The sequence below is a fragment of the Bos javanicus genome, chromosome 4, assembly GCF_032452875.1.
Source record: "Bos javanicus breed banteng chromosome 4, ARS-OSU_banteng_1.0, whole genome shotgun sequence".
Classification (NCBI taxonomy): Eukaryota; Metazoa; Chordata; class Mammalia; order Artiodactyla; family Bovidae; genus Bos; species Bos javanicus.
The window spans coordinates 33577210-33598728 of NC_083871.1; the positions used below are offsets into that span (position 1 = coordinate 33577210).

The window sequence follows — 21519 nt, forward strand, 5'->3', positions numbered from 1 at the left end:
TACTAAGGAACTATCTTTTTCCCACTTTATATTCTTGCCTCCTTTGTTGAAGATTAGTTGAACTTAGGTGTGTGGGTTTATTTCTGGACTGTCTACTCTGTTCCGTAGATTTGCTTTGTTCTTTTTCCTCAGGATTGCTTTGGCAATTCTGGGCCTTTTGTGGTTCCAAATAAATTTTAGAATTATTTGTTTCAGTTCTGTGAGAAAAATGTCATGGGTAATTTGATAGGGATCACATTAAATCTGTAGAGTTCTTTGGATAGTGTGGCCATTTTAACTATAAATATTAATTCTTCCAGTCCAAAAGCATGATTATTTTTCCATTTTCTTGATTCATATTCGATTTCCTTTATCAGTGTTTTACAGTTCTCAGTGTATGAGTCTTTTACATCCTTGGTTAGATTTGTTCCTAGATATTTTTTTAATGGGATTTTAATGGGAATTTTTTTTTTCTCTCTGATAGTTCATATCACTGTAAAGAAATACAACCAATTTCTGCATATTAATCTTGACTCCTGCTATCTTGCTGAATTCATTTATCAGTTCTAATAGTTTTCATGTAAAGTCTTTAGAGTTTTCTATGTAGACCATCGTATCATCTGTATGCTATGATAATTTTACCTCTTCCTTCCAATTTTGATATCTTTTATTTCTTTTTTTTTTTAATCTGATGTTTTTGTCTTGTTTTGCTTTATTCTTGCCTTATATATGTTAGCTTGGAGCTGAAGAAGATGAAAACCCAGAAATGCCAGTGTGTACAGACAAAAAGCCCCAACAAAAGCCAGCTCTCTCTAGCCAAAGGACCAGGAAAGGGGCAGCCCAGAAAAATAGAAAATGTGTAGATGGCAGCCTCTACTCTAGCCAGGCAGCATAGGAAAAACGATGGTATGCTCCAGACCCATGCCTGGAAAGACTGAGTGGCAAGCCTCGACTTCCACCCTCACGAGGCTGTAACAAGTGCGCCCCAGCTTCACTGCCTGCCAGCAGGGAGCTGGCTTTTCATCCCTACCAGCAGCGATGAGGATTTGAGAAGAGGTGGCCTCGTGGAGGCTCAGGACTTTCATGTTGACAGTAACGAGGCTACCTCCCCATTGCCATGTCAGTAGTGACCACGTGGAGAGCTGTAACAATGCACTCCCTCTCTGCCAAGCCAGGAAGGGATCAGTGGAGGCCTAGCGGGGAGTCAGCCCCGCTGCCTCTGCTCTACAGTAACAAGGAGCCCCTCCCACCTCAGTGTCAGTGGAAACCAAGTGAAGAATGACACCCTCTCTCTGGTGGGGCACTGTCCTCAAGGAGAACAAAAGGTTTCAGTAAGGTCTGGAATCTCACAACAGAACACCTCAGATGTCCAAGTTTCAGTGAAATATCACTCAACAGACCAATATCCCTTATCAATTTACATACATAAATAAAGTATATAACCATTGGGAAAACTAAGAAAAGTACAGCGAGTCTCTGTATTTGTCTTACAACCATATATGAATTAATAAGCATCTCAAAATTAAAAGTTTTAAAAGAGTAGCAAAGGCGTGAGATAAAGAGAGTTGTAGATTCTACCTAATATTAGTAGAGTTCCAAAAATATTGCACAGATGATTGCAAACCCCAATTATTTTGCTTCGGTAGATTTCTGAACATCTCACAACTCTCTCTAACGTGATTAAAGAACCCTTAAGATGCCACAGTTTTAGGGCTAGGAAATAGTGCTGTGAGTAACTGAGAACTAACATCAAATGCAAACATAATGTTATTGTTCTTCTTTGTTATGTTATCCATAGATATTTTAGTATGATATGAGCAAATATTATTAATCTGTTATGAAGTAAAGTATAATTTTTTGAAAATGTGCAGTTTTAGAATAAACTTAAGAGTCCACATTAATGACCCAAAGCATAGTGACCCTACCTGGGGCTTGTTCATTCACTCTCCAACCTTGGCACCCCGCACCCATTCCTGTCTACCCAACTGTTACCATAATCCTCACAGGGCACAGAATTCCACGAGGCAGTGTGACCTTGGCATTCTCAATGTGCCATTACTCTATCCTGGAGGATTGATATGACATCGGTGATTAAAATGATGCTTCTTCCCAACTGCTTTAATTTTAACTTCTGTCATACCTTGGCAAGTCTACCCTGGTTTAAGAGGGTGTACGGAAGAGTTCAGTCTTCCGAGGTGGCATCAGTGGTAAAGAATCCACCTCCCAGTGTAGGATACACAAGAGGTGCAGGTTAGATCTCTAGGTTGGGAAGATCCCCTGGAGTAGGAAAGGACAACACACTCCAGTATTATTTCGCCTGGATAATTCCACAGCGAAAGGAGCCTGGAAGGCTACAGTTCATGGGTCCCAAACAGTTGGACACGATTGAACACACACACAGTGGGCAAGGAAGAGATCATTGGAAATATCCGTTAAAGCCAGTTACATTGGAAATCAGCATTACCGTCATCCTTAACATCTTACAAATGCCTTCCAAAGTGCTGGAGCCGAGTTAGATGAATTTTATAATGAGCAAAGAAAAGTGAGACCCAAAGGGAAGGCTTTTTAGGAGATAAGAGGTCAGAGGTGGAGAGGAATTTTTGTTTTTCAAGCAGATAGATAAGGTTTTTGAAAAGAATTTTGGGAGAAAATTGTAAGATTGAACATGGTTTGAAAGCAGTGAAGATAAGAGAAATTATGATCTATCAACTTGGAGAGGAAGATGCAAGATTTAAGCAGGGGTATTGGCGGCAGGAAATTTGGAAACAGAATGTAGCGAAGTGCTAAACTGTTAGTTGCTCAGTTGTGTCCGACTCTTTGTGACCCCATGGACTGCAGCCTTCCAGGCTCCTCTGTCCATGGAACTCTCCAGGCAGGAATACTGGAGTGGGTAGCCTATCCCTTCTCCAGGGGATCTTCCTGACCCAGGAATCGAACCGGGGTCTGCTGCATTGCAGGCAGGCTGTTTAACAGCTACTAGTGAAGCACCAGTGAAGTGTGGTGACATGCAAATATAACAGTCAAAGATAACATCTAACAGTCTATCTTCAGAGATGAAAAGTCTGAGAATTGTTAGCCACAAAGACAATATAGCGGGAGAAACACTGCAGAGAATATTACCGTCAAGCTGAAGGTGCACTGGACAGAGAGCCGATTCCATCATTCTCTCTGCAGAGAAAACTGTTGCAAATTAGTACACATGTAAATATAAGATATATAAAATAGGATATTCAATTATTACAATGTAATATTTTATAAAATATGCAAAATTACAATGTAATATTATATAAAATATACAAAATATTAAGTATTTTAAAATACTTTGGTAGATGGAGTTTGTTCTTCCCTTTGGCTCTTAGTTATAAGACATTCTTTTTTGCATGTAAATCTTTTATGCTACAGCTTAAAGCTAGGGATCTATTCAGTACACATTTAATAACCTTCAAGTGCTTTGGGGACAGATACAGAGAGAGGCATGACTCTGCTGGCACAAGTCTTCCCCAGGGAGTCCTAATTCCATTCACTTTTTAGGAATTGCGATTTCCTCACCGTTAAACTGAGAATAATACCACCTCACTTGTTTACCTTGAACGCGCTGCTTCTTTTGAGATTTGAATGAGGTGATACCTGTTTGTGATGGCTTCATAATTTTATAAAACACTATAGAGATCCGATTTTTGTATTGGTATATTCTCAGTCCATTTTGAGGCAGGAGCTGAGACCTGTTTTTCTTTATATCCTCAAATCCTTGCACAAGGTCTGGTACTTAGTAAGTATGGGTAGCAAGTGTTGGCCACCTCATTGAATAAAGCAGAGAAAAATACCTTTTTTTCCTTGGGTCTGATGTATTACTGAGGTGACAATAAACAGCAAGCATAGTCATTTCACAAATTGTATAGTATACTAGGTGGTGGGAAATAATGTGGGAAGAAAAACTGAAGTAGAGTAAAGGGGAACTGGGAGTCCTGGGAGGAAGAGATGCGGTTTTCAAGCAGGTCAGGGGTGGTCTCATCGACAAGATGGGAATGGAGAGGAGACTTGTAGGAGGTGAAGGTTTTAGCCGTGTGAATATTTGGGGGAAGAGACTTCGGGGCAGAGGGAACAACTAGCACAGACACCCTGAGGTGTAATTCCATCTTGTTTGAGGAGCATCCAAGAAGCCGGTGTGGCTGGCAAGGAGTGAGGGAGGGGGAGGCAGAAAATGAGGTCAGAAACATTGCAGAGAGGGCAGCCACTGCAGGCCAAGGCTCCCAGTGGACTGCGGCCTCTGGGGAATTAGGACTTGAGGGATCACATGATCGGACCCACTTTTCAGATGAATCACTCTGGCTTCTGCTTTGAGAATGAACAAAGGCAGGAGAGGAGGCAAAGACAGGAACAGAGGAGACTGAAGAAGCTACTGCAGTCATTCAGGTGAGAGATGAGAGCAGCTTGCACCATGCTGGTAGAACTGGGGAGAGACAGATAGTCAGACCCAGGCAGCGCAGTGATAAAGTACCCGCCTACCAATGCAAGAGACGAGGAGACCCAGGTTCGATCTTTGGGTCAGGACGATCCCCTGGAGGGGGAAATGCAACCCACTCCAGTATTCTTGCCTGGAGAATCCCATGGACAGAGAAGCCTAACAGGACCAATAGTCCAAGGGGTCCCAAAGAGTCAGACATGACTGAGCAACTGAGCATATATTTTGAAGCCAGAACCTATAAAATCTTCTCATGGAGTATGAGGTGGGGAAGAAAGAGAAGAATGCAGGATGACTCTATTTTTGCTGGTCATCTGGATGGTGGAGCTGTCAACTGAGAAGGAGAGACACCTGTTGGAGAGGCCAGTTTAGGGGAAAGGTCGAGTCAAGGTTGGGCACGTTAAACATCCAAGTAGAGAGATCAAAGATGCACTTGTATATATGAGCCAGGAATTCAGGAAGGAAGTCTAGATTAGAAAAAAAAATTAGACATTGTTGGGTACAGATAGTATTTAAAGCCATGAGACCAGCTGAGATTACAGAGGGAATGAGACTAGGCAGAGAAGATTCACCGTCAGCCTTGGAGCACTCCAGTGTCGGCTGAGAGGCAGAAAGAAGAGGCACAAGCTGAAGGACACTGAGAAAGAGTGACCGGTAAAGCCGAATAAAATCCAAGAAATATGTGGCGTCCTGGAATTCAAGTGAGGAAAATGTATAAAGGAAGAGAGAAAGATAAATCTGTCAGCTGCTTGAGTTTGTTAAGTCAGATAAGGACAAAAAATTGACCTTTGGAGGTAGCACGGTAGAGGTTATCAGTGACTTAACCAGGGCAGTTTTGGTAGTGTGACAGGTCAAACTCCTGATGAGTGTGTTTCAGGGAGGACAGGAGGACAGGAAATGGAGAAAGTGATGGAACTCTTAGTAGCTTAGCTGCAAAGAGAAGGAGGGAAAGGCAGTGGCAGTTAGTAAGAAAAGCGGGGTCAAGAGAGTGTTTTTTAAGATGAAGAAACAGGGGTGGTCCAGCCAGGACAGAGAAGTTGACAAGGCAGGAGAGAGGAGGAATCATGTCTGCTGAAGAGCTCATTCCCGAGGGGCTGGGATCCACAGCATCCAAGTACAGATGAAAGGACCGGTTGCAGATAAGGGCACGGGTAGTTCATTGGAGAAGCTGGTTCATTCAGGGAAGGCGGGTGCTGGGTGCAGATGCTGGGCAGTGGGTGGGTGTCATGGCGGGAGATTGTGGCAGTTCCCTTCCAAACACTGTGACTTTTATTAGTGAAATAAGAAGCATAGTACTTTAGCAGAATGTGAAGACATAAAATGACTGAAAGATACTTGAGGGAAAAGGAAGCATGAAGCAACGGTCTGACACAGTGGAAGAGTGAATAAGGAGACAGTCGCTATTGGGCAGCAAAGGTGGGAACACACCAGTGGATCAGACAGCAAAAACTGTTCTTATGAAGCTTGCATCCCTCAGAATGGACAATAAATAATAAGCATAGTAAATACCTTAAATATATAGTAAAGGATCACTTAGTTTCATGGTGGGACAAGTCAAATGGTTTTGTGTCTTTCTTTAGCCGTGCTCTGTTGCATGGTGGAAGCTTGCAGTATTTGGATAATTTAAATTAGCCAGAGTTGTGGTTTTACCAAGAAACCTGATAAAGAGAGAAGGCAAGGGGTTGTGGATGTCTGCAAGATGAGTGGAAGACAGCACACCAAAATAGGAACAGTTAAAATATGCTAAGATCAATGAATTGGAGGAAGAAGATGTTTTAACCATCCACTACATTTGACCCATCTTCTCCATCCCCACTGCCCTGCACTAGTTAAAGTGGTGGCTAAGAATACAGGCAGGATTAGAATTCTGGCTCTGTCAGTTATAAGATCTGTATTCTCTTTCACTTTAATTTTGTTTATCTCTGTCCAAAATGTATTGCCTTAATCACTATCGTTTCACAATAGAAGTCTTGATATCCAGTAAGGCAGATCTCTGGTGCAAAGAGCTGACTCACTGGGAAGGACCCCGATGCTGGGAAAGATTGAAGGCAGGAAGAGAAGGGGGTGACAGAGGATGAGAGGGTTGGATGGCATCACTGACTCAATGGACATAAGTTTGAGCAAACTCTAGGAGATAGTAAAGGACAGGGAAGCCTAGCGAACTGCAGTCCATGGGGTCACAGAGACTCCAACACGGCTTAGCAACTGAACAACAAAGGCAAATCTCTGAATACTTTTCCTAAATAAACGTGAAATAACTTCTCAGGAAAAAAACGTTGAGAAAAGTTATCACTGGCAAAAGGAAGCACAGAGCATTCTTTAGGTAAAAGGAAAATGATCCAAGATAGTGGCTCTGAGATGTAGGAAGAAATAAAGAGAAAGAAAAGGATAAGACATGTATAGATAAATCTAAATGACAATGACTATAAAATAATTTCTCATAAGGGTCATAAAAGATAGAAAAAAAAATTAAAGTACATGACAGTGAGTGAGTGAAAGTCTCTCAGTCATGTCCAACTCTTTGAGACCCCATGGACTGTCCTGGAATTCTCCAGGCAAGAATACTGGAGTGGGTAGCCTTTTCCTTTTCTAGGGTATCTTCCCAACCCAGGGATTGAACCCAGGTAGTAATGTATAAGTAAGAGGTGGGTAAATGAGGTTTGAGAATTTTAAAGTCCTTGCATTGGCCTGGAAGATGAAAAAGTACCACTGTTTAGTCAAAGATAGGTCATAATCTCTAGGAAAGAGTTAACTGTTAAATAGAAAATGAAATATGTACTTATTAAATCAAGAGAAAAGAACCAAAGAATAAAAATAGTCCCCAAAAAGCAATAATTAAGATTAAAAAAGAAAGAACTAATGGAACATGTAAAAGAAGTAAGATGGAGGGAAGGACATTAACTCTACATCAATGAGAACAAAGCAGGATTATCTCAATATCCTACCAACAAAAGAAAGTTGAGATTTCTTATAGCCTGAGTGTCATGGAGAATTCTCCAGTTTATCACAGTGGCTTAAATACTGTTTTTTAATGAATAACAGATGGATGCATCAGATAAGGTTGTTTTACTGTTATTAGATAAATGTAAAAGTAGCCCTTGGAATGGGCTGTAACACAGGCAAATACATGAATACAGTCATGTGGGCGAGGCTTCTCTCTCCCCACACACAGGCCCCAGACACAAGCAACATACGATGAACGCTTTTTATAGGAACAACTTTATGAACTGACTCTGACGGGAAAATGTCATGTTCCTGTGTGTTGGTTTTTGTTTTTTTTTTAGTTCAGAAGCTTCCTACTTTCTCACGTGTCTACCTTTTCACTCCCCCAAGATGTCTTTTATAGAAACTGAAGAGGCTACCATCTCCTTACAGGCTACTGAGCTTTATAATGTTCTCCTGTCACCACCAAGCTTTCTTTCAGCTCAACAATTTCAGTTGCTGTAATTGTAGAGTATTTTTAAAATAGTGATCTGACCACCTGTTAGACTTGTGAAGAAGAGGAATTCTGGTTGATCAAAGAAGAGAATCCTCCTGATTGTGGTAGATGGGCTAAGTCCATGAACAGAGGAGCCTGGTGGGCTACCGTCCACAGGGTCGCAAAGAGTCGGACACGACTGAGCGAGTTCACTTTCACTTTCAGGCTAAGAAGAAAAAACTTTTTTTAGGAAAACCTGTAAATAAATTCATTTCTAATAATTTTAGAACATGCCACAGTTCCAATCAACTCTTAGTCATCTCTTCAAGTCAGGTTCTGCCTAGCTCAAGGTGATATGCAGAGCAGGGTAGAGATAAGTGGCATATTTTAGAGTGAGTGCTAGAGCTCCTGGCTCTTATCCCAGTCTCTCCTTATCAGCCTCTTCTGATCTTGTAACTATTAATACTAGGTACCTCTTATATGCCAAGGACTTTATACACATTATGCCTAATCCCAATAACACCTCAATTTTACGGTTTCCATAAAAGTAAATTGCCTAAGGCCAGTAAGTGACACAGGTGAGATTCCAAGATCTGCCGACAGCACCTCCTCTTGTAGGATGCTCTTTGTTAATTTTCTCTGGGAACCCGAGAAAGCCACGGGATGACTTCTGTGTTAATAAGACAGCAGGAGCAAGGCCCAGCAGGTAGCCCTGCTACCTGGTTGGGAAGAAGGGAAGCCACGTTTATGGAGTGTATTCTGTTTCAGGCTCAGTACCAGCTCCTTCTACCTTCTTAGTTCATTTATTCCTCACAGTGACCTCGCAAGGGGCGTGTTTTATCCTCAAGTTACCATATGAGGAAACTGAGGCTTAGAGAAGCGAGAGTGTCCAAGGTGACATAGCTAGTAAGATAGGAAGCTCTGAGTTTGGATCCCACTGGCTTCAAAGCTATGATAACATGCTGCTCCCTGTTTTAGATTTTCCTTTAGGAAGGAGCCTGGTGGTTCATGAAAAGGGATGAGAAAACCACACAGAGGATTCCCGTGTGAATCCTACACCTAGAGCGCGAGGTGTAGAGACACCTGAGCACAGGGAGAAGTGCAGGATCAGAGCAGGATGCCAGGAGAGGACACTGGAGACTGGACCCTAGTCCTGAGGACACAGCCACAGGCGAGACTCGACCTCTCTGGGCTTCAGTCTCCTATCGGAAAGGGAGTGGAGGAGAAGCGGTTGAATTTGGCGATTTCTAAAGCCCTAAAGTTTAGGCCGATTTCCAGCCCTAAAGTTCTGTGCCTCTAAGTGTTGAGAAGGCACCGGCTGCATTATCCTGCGAAGAGCTTAATGCGATGTTTTTGGGCGGCCCTGCCCTGTTCTCAGCATCCCAAGAGACGGGTGGCTTCGGTGCCCCCCGGGCAGCAGACCCGGGGATGCAGAAGCAGCGGGAGGCGAGCCTAGGGGTCTCTCGTGTCCCTCAGCTGCCCCATCATTGGTGAGCATGTACAAACTGTCCCCCGCAAGGCTTCAAAAAGAAAACTGCACTGAAGGAGTGTGACAGTCACTCTGGAGGGCTCGAGTGGCCCGCCAGGCGAGGCTTTCGGAACACCCAGCGGCATCAGGCTGGTCGCGGGGCTTATCGGCCGCAGCTGGCTCGGGGCTGGCTGCTCGCCGGGGGTGGGCGCAGCGGGGGGAGGCGCGCCGGGCACCCTTCCCCGCGGGGTGTGCGGAGCGAGCCTGGCGGCTGGAGCGCCTCCTCTGCCCGGGGCCGTGGCCCCGGCGGCTTCAGGAGGCGTCGCTGGGGCCGGACACTCTCGGGGAGGGGCGGGGGCGGGAGCGAGCAAAGTCCCAGGCCCCGCAGCCCCGGCGCCCAGCGGCTCGGCCAGAAACAGGCGCAGTCCCGGGTGAGGGAAGCTCGGGAAGGTGGGCTCCCGGCGGCGGGCAGCGTGGCATCCGCGCGGTCCTCCCGGGTCCGGGCGACCAGTCTGCTGGCCCCGAACCCCGGCGGGGTGGGGAGGGGGGTGTTGTGAGGAGGCTGAGCGACCTCCCCAGGCTGGGGCTGGTGCCCCAGGACCTGAGACTGGTTTCTCCCCAGGCGGAGATGGATCCAGAGGTGGGAAGGATCGCAACATTCCGGATCACCGAGACCAGGGAGGACGGATTTGAACTGGGCGTCAGCAGGTACATCACCCTCGGCCACCGCTTTTCTGCTTTTCTCGTTACACGCGAGTCAGCAGAGCCACATGGAGCCGAGCAAAGAAGTTGAGTGGATGATGCCTTTGGCCTTTGTTTTGGAGTTTCCTTAGAGTCTTTTCTGTGGTTCTGACTTTACCCAAGGAATGTCACTGAGGTTTCTTTTGCGACAGGCTGGCTTTCCTGGTGGCTCAGTGATAAAGAATCCCTCAGAGATGCGGGGATCCCTGGGTTGGGAAGATCCCCTTGAGACAGGCAAGGCAAGCCACTCTTGTATTCTTCCCTGGAGAATCCCCATGGGCAGAAGAGCCTGGTGGGCTACAGTCCTCTTGTGGCAAAGAGACACGACTTCGCCAATAAACACCACCAGGAAAGAGAGCATGGTTGAAGGCGCCCCTTCCCTTTGTGCAGGGCCCTTCCATGAGCATGTGTGGTGTAACACTCCTTGCATTATGGAGCTCACGACTTTTCCAGAAATGTCTCATAAGCTTCGTCTGATCTTCCGGGCTTAAAGAGCATCAGACACCTGCTGTTGATGGTTGTGCTTTTTAAACAAGTGTAGTGAAGCAGGCAGCTCCTTCCTCCACTCATTATTCCTCTTCCTCCTCATTTTACCGGCCTTCCTCTCAGCTCTCCGGTTCCCTCTTTCTCCCCTCTGGGGGGTGAGGGGTGAGGTGGGGAGGGGAACCTTGAGCAGCCTGGGGCAGGTTACCTGTGCTTCCAAAGAAACTGTTGCTCAAATGCAAGGGGGAAACCTCTGCCTTTCTCTGCTTGCCTGTCTTTCTCCCTGTGCTGGCTCTTTGGCCCCAAGGGCCCTTGTCACTCTCACTTCTCCACCTTAGTAGGGGCAGAAGCAATCAGTAAGTGGCATGCTGGCTTTGTCCCTCTTTCACTTTGGGGACAGTGAATCGTTTTTGCCTTCAGCGTCAAAATTTATGAGGCTGTTGTGGTCTCTGAGTTCATGCCAAGCCACCCAGAACCAATTGACCTGTGTCATCCAGTGATCACCCAGAGGGACAAACTTATCAGGTTCTGTAGTGGGTCCTCAAGCTGCAAGTGGCCTGATTAGTTAACAGAGAACATGCCTATCTGGTGGTTAAACCGGGGCATTATTTTAGCCTGTTAATTTCTTCATACAATAATCTTGCTTTATTTCTTCTATGTACCATGGTATTCATTCACAGAATATCTAGTTTGCCCTATGAAATTGGAAAACCCATGGATGGTATTTTTTCTTCTAGAAAAATGTGGTTTTCATTCGCTGGCAATTTAGGCTGGAATTGACTGTGAATCTGTAAATAGGTGGCATTTTCTCCAAGAAGTCTATTTCTCTGTTGCACAGGCTAAACATTAGTGAGTGTACAGAGGGGTTACCCCTGCAAAAGATGTAGTAACACAGCAGAACCCAAGAAGTTCTCAGAACCAGGGCTCACAGCCTTGTGTTGGGAAGAAGACAGTTTAAAGAGTGTAAAAGACTAAGAAAAAGTTAAGATTATGAACTTAAGTGTAATGAGACACACTTTTATAAAAAATGGACCAAATCTTGCATGCTAAAGAAGTTCAGCTCACTTCAGTGGTCCAGGGAAAACTGAGTTCCATGGTTGTTGCGATCACGCAGTTTCGCCTGTCACATTCTTGTGAACATATTTCATTGCAGATGTCAGTCCTTTGATTTCAGAAAATGTTCCAGATAGTTTGGGATCAAGTCCTGTGAATAAAACTTTACCTGGAAATTTAAATAAATGCATTTAGGTAAAAAAAGTCTGCTCTCCTACAGTTAGCATTTATTTATTATTGAGAATAGATGTAAACAATACATATGCTGAATAGTAGTTGCTAAAATCTTGCAAGTAGTCTTTATATGCCATGGAATTAAAGCCCAAGATACATAAAAGAAAAATATTACATCAAATTCCATCTTCCTGCCTAAGGGGAGAACCAGATTGTGTTTCATTCCATACCCAAGACTGAAGAAGCAACAGCATTTCCAACCTAAAACCAAATTAATAGCCTGTGCTTCTGAGACAAATTATCATCAAAGGGCATCAGATATCCCAGACCAAGAAACCAGGGGCACTCTTGGGCTTTAAGTAATATAAAGTTAGATCTATGCAAATATGTGATCATTTGTGAAAAAGAAGCATCCATAAACTCTTTTCCCAGGGGCACTTAGTCCTTCAAACAATTGTTAGCAGGTAATGAATGCTATGGGAACACGTTAATTAAGGCTAAAGAAATCAGGAGTGCAAAAAAGCAATTTTAAATAGGGTAGTTAAGGTAGGTCATATTGAGAAGGCAATATTTAAGCAAGAACTTGAAAAAAATGAGAGAGCTGTGTGGCATATATGTACCCCTCCCAGCAGAGGTAATGCAGACCCTGTGGGGGACGTGTTTGGAGTGTTCACAGGACAGCGGAGGCAGAGAGACCTGGGTGTCTGGAGCAGAGCTGGCAGGAGTGGGAGTGGGCACTGTGCTCAGAGAGGCAACAAAGAATATCATGTGGGGCCGGAGAGGCCAGTGTAAGGATCTGGCTTTTACTCTGAGAAAAGTGGAAGCCACTTGTAAGCCTTTGAGCAGAGTAGCAGCATAATATGACCTGAGAGTTTTTTTTTAATTTGTTGAAGTAGAGTTGATTTCCAATGCTGTGTTAATTTCTGCTATACAGCAAAATGATCCGCTATTCATATATATATGTATATATTTGCACACACAGTTTTTCATGTTCTTTTCCATTATGATTTATTACAGGATGTTGATATAGTTCCCTGTGCTCTTCAGGAGGACCTTGTTCATCCATCTTATGTGTAATAGCTGGCATCTGCTAATCCCAAACTCCCAATCCATCCCTTGCCTCTTCCTCCTCTTTAGCAAGCATGTGACTTGTGTTTTTAAATGATGACTCTGAGTATCGTGTTGTGGACAGACTGAAGTGGGCATAAGCGGAAGTGGAGAAACAAGGCAGGAGTTCTCTGGGCTGTTAGGATAGTTATGAAAGTGGCGAAGAGTGAGCGAACTCCAGATGTATTTTGAATGTAGAGCTGACAGGATTTCCTGACAGCACTCCCTGTAATCATTCAGAAGAGTGGCCTTTACTAATTTTAGATCAATATGTACCTTTTTAGCACATGAAGCATTAACTGATCTTGCAGACGTTGTTGACATGGTCATCTTCCTTCTGTGCATGCGTGCTGCAAGGCAGGTGACCATTCCCCGGTTATCCAGAGATTCCTGTAGTGCCTTGGACAGTTACCTTTGCACTTGGTCATTGCCTTACACTGTGTGTTAAACTGGATAAGACAGTTTGTGGACATCACTCTTTTACATTTGAAAATATAATATTCAAATATGGCAACTACTTAAATTTATATTCAGTTGACTGTGAAATATTTTGTAAGAGTTTTTAAATTCAAAAATTTAAATTTTTTATACATAAAAAATATATATATATTTTTTTACAGCAGCCAAGCTAAGGAAAAAATGAAGAAAGTAAATTTGATTGGACCATTAACATTGGTAAGCTGTGAAATACTAAGTTTGAATCAGTTCTGCCTTCATTTACGTTTGATGTCTTGGATCTGTGGTGAGAAGTGCTTTAAGCTTGTCTGCAGGCAGCAGCAGATGTCCTGGATTGGCTCATTGTATTTAATGGCACACATTCTCAAGGTGGATGATAAAGCAGGTAGGGATAGGCTGGCTGGGAGAGCAGAGCTAACTGGTGTACCGGGAAATTGAAGTTAGGACTGGTGTTTGAAGCACCATACAAACCAATTAATTTCAGAAAAATACATCTCTGCATCTTGTTTCTCACACACACACACAAATTTACCTTAAAATAAACTTGTGTACAAGGAGATTGTTAACTACAGAAAATTGTAAATGCTTAAAAAATCTATGTTCACATTGGACTCCAGGGAAACTGATTAAATATGAAGTTAATATTACAGATTCAGATATGTTTATGATAATTCTCAGTGGTTTTCCACCAGTCCAGGGCAAGCCAACATATTTTTGGAAGAAGTCAAATCTGTTTTTCATTTGTAATATGTCTTAGAGAGGGGACCCAAGAAAATGTTTGCCCACTTTTGGTGAATAGGATATGTTTTAAACTATGACAGCCATTATTTGATAACAAAGAAGTTGGTAAAAAAAAAAAAAAAAAGCATGTCATCTGAAATCTCCAATTTATTAAGTTTCATTCTCTTCTCCCTTATGCTTGTGACTTTTGTGTTTAAAAATCTCAGTAAGGGTAACATCTTTTCAATTCAGTACTTTAGAGACTAAATTGTTTGTAAAACTAAATCTGGTTTTAATGCAAAGGTTTTAAATCTGCCTCTTTCAGAAAACAAAATGTCACAAACCTTAAAGTAGAAACAGAAATTTTCATTTGAATTTGGAAGTTTAACCTTAAATATAAACGTAATCTTTTTCATTCTCAATAGATTTTTTTTGCTGCTGTTCTGATTGAGGTTCAGAATAAAACTGCATTTTAATAGGAGTTAGGCATTCAGGCTTCTCTGATGGCTCAGATGGTAAAGAATCTACCTGCAAAGCGGGAGATCTGGGTTCAATCTCTGGGTTGGGAAGATACCCTGGAGTAGGGCATGGAGTAACCCACTCCAGTATTCTTGCCTGGAGAATCCCCATGGACAGAGGAGCCTGGAGGGCCACAGTCCATAGTGTCGCAAAGAGTCGGACACGACTGAGTGACTAAGCACAGCACAACACAGAAAGGCCTTCTTTTGTTGAAAAACCACTGAGAACAGATCTAGGTTACTTAGGATATTACTGTGAAATTCCTGGAATTTTCACTGAAGCTTGGTGACAATAAAATTTTGTTTCATTAATATGAGAAACTTTTTAATTGAGGTGCAGTGAATATATTACATTACATGAGTTTCAAATGTACTATGAAGAGCATTTAAAACTTTCCTCAGTTTCACGTGGAGAAGGAAATGGCAACCCACTCCAGTGTTCTTGCCTGGAGAATCCCAGGGACGGAGGAGCCTGGTGGGCTGCTGTCTATAGGGTTGTACAGAGTCGGACACGACTGAAGCGACTTAGCAGCAGCAGCAGAAGTTTCCCATAAATATTTGAAGACAACACTGCATGTCAACTTGCTCCTGTGCTTGAGCTGTGGCCCAGAAACTCAAGTGCTCTATCTCCCTTCCCCTCCGGCCACTAAGGTGAACCTTGGGGACACTGGTCCCTTTTGTGGTAATTTTAGGGGCCCTTCCCACCTGCTCTGGACTTTACCTGCCCGCCTTGTTTCATTCCAAGCTCCACCTGGCTTCCCACCCTTTGTCTCTCTCAACACTCTTGCTTGCCCTGTGTTTAATGTGGAATTTGGTTTCCCAGACCGAACTTCTGGAAATCCCTGAGAGCAGTTGGCACACCGCCCCCCGACTTTATGCTTTAACCTCAGGGTGCCCCTGCATGGTGACTCCCTCTAACTCAGCCTCCACTCTCAAGGACCATCTGCCAGCCTGACTCATCACCCATTCTCTTGATGATTGTTCCTTCTTTGTCCCCCAAAGGGAGTGGGGTGGGGAAATGGGCAGAGATAAGGGTTAAAAAGATGAGAGAGATGTGAGGGACAGAGGGGACAGTATAGAAATGGAAAACTGAGAGACGGGAGATGTAGTCTGGAAGGCAGAGGACAAAAGAACAGAGAGAGAGGCATAGTTTCAGTCAATCAGAAATGGGGAGAAAAAGTGGGAATTTGGAGAGAACTCAAAAAGGTGGTGAAGGACAAAGGGTTTTTGGAGTATTATGACACTGATTGGCTGGTTAGTTCTTCAGTGTTGTGCACTTTACTGGTATAACTACTTCCCTCTATAAGTGATAAGTTGAAGTTGCTCAGTCGTGTCTGACTCTTTGTGACACCATGGACTATTCAGTCCATGGAATTCTCCAGGCCAGAATACTGGAGTGGGTAGCCTTACCCTTCTCCAGGGGATCTTCCCAACCCAAGGATCGACCCTGGGTCTCCCACATTGCAGGCAGATTCTTTACCAGCTGAGCCACCAGGGAAGCCCTCTATGCTGCTGCTGCTAAGTCACTTCAGTCGTGTCCGACTCTGTACGACCCCATAGACGTCTGGCAGCCCACCAGGCTCCCCCATCCCTGGGATTCTCCAGGCAAGAACACTGGAGTGGGTTGCCATTTCCTTCTCCAGTGCATGAAAGTGAAAAGTGAAAGTGAAGTCGCTCAGTTGTGTCCGACTCTCAGCGACCCCATGGACTGCAGCCTATCAGGCTCCTCCATCCATGGGATTTTCCAGGCAAGAGTACTGGAGTGGGGTGCCATTGCCTTCTCCGGGAAGCCCTCTATAGATGGTACTAAATCCAAGATAGTTGGTGTGGCCACCAGGCCTTTTAGACCTCTCTCTAATATGCTCTGTACTGTGTGCTTAGAAATTCCACCACGTGGAGTTCCCTGAGGACTCATGTAGTTTCCAGTCACCCTGCTGTTCTAAGTCCCCACTTCCCCCACTTTCTCTGCACTCCCCAGTTTTCTTCGCTAATTCCCCCTTGTCCTTCAAGATTCTACAATGAGTATCATCTCCATAAGCAAGACTTCCCTAAAGCACACATCCAGGCACTCCTTAAGTTTCTTGCCCTTCACTATTGATCTGTCTTCCAAAAAGCTAACTTAAGCCTCTTAAAGGGGCCTTATCCTCAAAACCCAGAATATCCGTTCCCTCTCCACCCTTTATAATTCTCTGTCTGAAATATTCTGAATGTCTTTTTAAAGGATGTATTATGTGTGTGTATGTAAATGAGATCAACCCCTAGCTGTTTCTACCTCAGGAGCTCTGGAAGAGCAAACAGTATTTCTTAATGAAACCAAATCTTAGTCCCTTCTGATTATATTGCAATCACTTACCCAAATAAGACACTGATTAAATGAAATTAGAATTTTTTCCACACAGATACAAAATGAATAGAATCTTGAAATTACTCTGTCAATGATTTGAATTGAAATTCTCTTTCTTCCCTAATACATTTATTTGGAATGGTTACTGACCTTAAAGAAAAATCCAAAGAACATACACTGTGAAAAAAGAGAAATTCTGTTATACAAGCTAAGTATTCTTCTCTTTTCTTTTTTTTTTTTAGTTTCGATACTCTGATTGGCAGGATAAATTATTTATGTCTTTTGGCACCATCATGGCCATAACTCATGGATCAGGTCTGCCCCTCATGATGATAGTATTTGGAGAAATGACTGACAGATTTGTTAATACTGGAGGAAATTTCTCCCTTCCAGGTAAGCATTTCTTTAATTAAGATATGTAGATGTATAGATGTGTTCATTTATTTAACTGAGTGAAAGATTAGAAATTGATTTTTGTATTCATCATCTGCTTGCTTCATGGTTTGGACATCTGGGTAGCTTCAGATATCACAGAAGGAGTTTTAAAATTCTTGGTAAAATTCTTCAAATAATCAGTTAAATTTCAACAAATAAGTGTATGCTATTGGACTTTAAGTATAGAATAAGGAAATTTCCAGAAAGCTTTGTATTTCAATAAAGTAAGGAAGTCAGTCTGCTTGAGGATGGTGGAACCATAGCAGAGCATGTCTGCACAGTGTCCATTCAGTTAATGACTATTGATGAGCTAGCTTCAAAATGCATCAGTTGGCATGGCAATACTTCTTAGCTGTCCTCAGCTTGTGGGTCTGTTTTTTATTTTTTCTTCTTCCCCGCCCCTCCCCCTCTCTCCTATCCTTCTTGCTAAAATGACACCTACTTTCTGTCTCTAGTATTTGGATCAACAAGGTTGACTGTTCCTTAACAGAGCACTTTACTAAAGAGTGAATGGATTCAGTATGAGAATGATGTGCTTTGAAACTCTCCCAAAGGACTAAAATTACTGGAGTGCCAAAGGAGTCACATAAGTTCATGCCATCTGTACGAGGGGCTATGTCAGCAGCATTGGAGTGAGGTTCCAATGGACAAAGTTATTTTCATATTAGACAGACTTAGCATAGAAAGGAAGATAGCCATGCTTTCTACCCAGCACGATGGCTCAGTTCCTCCCTAGAGACCTGCGGGCACTAGCTGGAGACCGAGTGGAGCCCTGCTGCTCACAGATGGGGGATGTGAAGGAGACGGCTAATAAAGGAGAGGCAGCTTCCACAGTAGAGACACCTGAGAGGCAGTAGACTGTATTTAGATGACACTCAGGAAGAGTTTCCAGCATTCACTGTTGAGAGCTACATATTTGGTTAGCATTGTAGGGCTTAGTTGTAATTACCTAAGAACATGATTGCTTAGTTTAATACAATAGGATCTCTTTACATGAATATTGATGAATACTAATACCTTTTAGATGTCTAGTAGAAGCATCCTTTGAATAGTTAAAGCACACTCCTACAAAAATAGTTTATTTATTCTCTAGTACTACTGTCTCTGAGAAGAACCTCTTTATAACAAAAATAATAGAAATCTTTCATAGTGTGTATCATGTGCTAGGTCTTATTCTCAGTGACACATGAAGACAACTGAGGCTTGGAGAGAATAAATAACCTCCCCAAATTTTACAGCGTTAGGGCAGAATTCACTCAGGTCTTTCTACGTCCATACCACGCTCACGACTGTGCACATTATACTGCCAATGTAAGTGCTGTACATTCTCCTTTAAAAATTGTGTCTGGGAAAGTTTTAACTGGATTACTTGTATTTGACCAGTGGCCAAAACTTTAACACAAATATTGTAAAGAGTAAGATAGGATAGTTTAAAAAGTCTTTAAGGAAACTAGGAATTTTTATTTTCCTTTTACTTCTTATAAGCTTTATAGATGTATAACACACACACACAGAACAGGAGGATGCCCATATTAGAATCTATCAATCAAAACTGGCTTCAATTTAGGATTTTAAAAACTCAGCTGAAAGACTGGATAAACAAAAGTTGTTACATACATACAATGGAGTGTTAAAAAGCCTTAAAAAGGAAGGAAATTTTGACACCTGCTGTAACATGGATGAATCTTGAGGACATTACGCTAAGTGAAAGAAGACAAATATCAAATTATTCTGCTTATAGGAGGTGTCTAGAGTAGCCAAATTCATAGAAACAGAAAAGAAGATAGTGGTAGCTGGGGGTGGAGGATAAGGAAATGGGGAGTTGTTTAATGGGCATAGTTTCAGTTGGGGAAGCTGCAAAAGTTCTGGAGATTGATTTTACCATAGTGTAAATATATTTAGCACTACTTAACAATACACTTTAAATGGTTAAGATGGTAATGTATATCTTATCACAGTTAATTTTTCTTAACTGGATGCAATGTACTTATCCCAGGCAGGTTGACATTTGGTCCAGTTTTATTAGTCCCGTTTTGGTTTTTGCTAACACCAGAGTAATTCCACAGCTTCCTTATTTGGAGCAGTCTGCTTATTTTTAATGTGTTTCTAATTATGCAACCGAATTGCTTTGAAGCTGGAATGGCAGACAGGTGCCACGTACTGTGCCCAGGGCCAAATTCAAGGTCTTTCTGGGGAATGGCACGAGCAAGTCCCCTGCAGACCTGTGACCGCTGGAGTGATACACTCACCAGAGTTGCCAGCTGTTTCGGTGACCTCCGAATTAAATGACACTTGGTTCCCTACAGCCACGTTTGTCATTAGGCAACTTGATTGTCTTGGAGGGTTTGGAATGAGAAGTCCCTCAAATGTTATTAATGCCAGTGTCCACTCTTCAGGTTTGTACAAATAATATTCCCATGGCTCTTTGGAGAAAAAGAATTGTTACATTTCATGCTCACTCTGAATCCAGACAGCTCTTTGATATGTTTAGGTTTGTAGAGTTTAGCCAAAGTCATGGGGGTTGAGAGCTGGTAGAGCCCTCAGGTGTCCCTAGCTGAGCTCGCTAGCTCGTCTCACCGAGATGATGTTTGTCTAGAGTCTGTTCTTTAGAACTGTTGGATTCTTGGACAGCAAGACTCAATGGGAGCCAAATGAGACGAGAATGTTAGAAGAAAAAAAAAAAGGTTTAAATCACAAGAGGGTCTGACAATGAGTTATTGTGAACAGACTCCATCCTTGTCAACAGAATAAAGTCTCCGTGGCAAGGTTGTTCCCTCACAATGACTCAGTTGTGCAGAAACTATGCGTAAAACATTCCACATCCAAACCTTAAGAATGGAGTCATAGGAAACAGGGTTTCTACAGAGTATTAGGAACTTGATGTTTTATGCCAAGTCTGTGTGGCTGTAATAATGTAGGAGGTTGTGTGGAGAAATTGATACACCCTGCGTGCCCTTGCATTGCCACGTAGATGAAAGGAAAAGACATTTTTGAGCCCCAGTTACCTTGACTTATTACCCATACTGCTAAAACTGCCTGGACATCCACCAATTCTGTCTTGTGCTGAGTGTTTCTGTGTAATATTAATAAAAGAAGTCCTGGACCAAATCAAGGGAGGCAGACATCGATTTACTCTGAGACTCAAAGTGACAGCACTCCTTATTTAGTGTCTCTTTGAGTGTTCCTTAAGGGATGCATTTATTATTTAGGCCTGTACCTGAGCTGGGGGCAAATTACTTAACCTCTATGATCCCTACTGTTATCACCTTTGAAAGGTAGGCTTGCTGATGGAATGGAATGAGATGACTTATGTCAAGTGTCTGGAACATAAACACTGAGGGGAAACTAGCTGTAAGAACTTGGAAATGCAACAACCACTCTTAGATTCTGTTTCCTCATCTATAAAATGTATGGAATATATGGGAACTCTCTAAAATTAAAAAGCAGCTTTAGAATTTCCCATTTCTTTGCTATGGGAGGCATTTAGGCAGAATAGAGAAGGAGTTCTCCATCCTGGTATATTAAAGGCAATTGGAAGCAATTTTTAGATTATCATCTAGACTCAGCTAGAGGTTCTGATTCAGCTGGTCTTGGATGGAGCCTCAGTTCAGTTGCTCAGTCATATCTGACTCTTTGCAACCCCCTGGACTGCAGCACACCAGGCTTCCCTGTCTATCACCAACTCCTGGAGCTTACTCAAACACGTCCATCAAGTCGGTGATGCCATCCAACCATCTTCTGTCGTTCCCATTGGACACCTATATATTTTTCCACCCACCCCACGTGATTCTAACAGGCAGACAGTGCTGTGAGCCACTCAACCAGGTAACTCCTTGAAGATTGTTTGTGAGGCTGAAGCCCAATATGTAGCATCTGGAAGATCAGATAGCGGCCTTCTCCAGATCGAATCCCGTGAGATTTCCAGATCTAGCATTCCAGATTTCATCACATGACTCTTCAAGGAACACATTCATACACATTTGTCACACCTTGGTCCTCTGGCAGCAGAAACTTGGTTTCCTAGGGGCTTTAGGGCTTCTAGGGTTGCTCACCCAGAATTAGATTGCCATTCTCGGCCTGGGACTCTGAGAAAGGAGCAGGTCAAGTTTGTAATGTTTGTAGATTCTTATTTCCTAGGAGGGAAGATCAGTTCGAGTTATA

General features: G+C 43.0%; 1 protein-coding gene across 3 annotated transcripts in view; it reads left to right on the forward strand.

Annotated features, from left to right (window-relative positions):
* Positions 1 to 9555: 9555 nt before the first annotated feature.
* Positions 9556 to 21519, forward strand: part of LOC133245960 (phosphatidylcholine translocator ABCB4) — a 72689-nt gene continuing 60725 nt past the window's right edge. The window contains exons 1-4 of one of the 3 annotated variants that reach the window (XM_061413735.1): positions 9556 to 9758; positions 9950 to 10035; positions 13506 to 13560; positions 17166 to 17316. In XM_061413735.1, coding sequence (XP_061269719.1) covers positions 9956 to 10035; positions 13506 to 13560; positions 17166 to 17316 — 286 coding nt within the window. In that variant the 5' untranslated portion in view covers positions 9556 to 9758; positions 9950 to 9955. Of the gene's footprint in view, positions 10036 to 13505; positions 13561 to 17165; positions 17317 to 21519 lie in introns of all 3 variants that reach the window. The other 2 variants (XM_061413736.1, XM_061413737.1) reach the window with 2 other exon arrangements.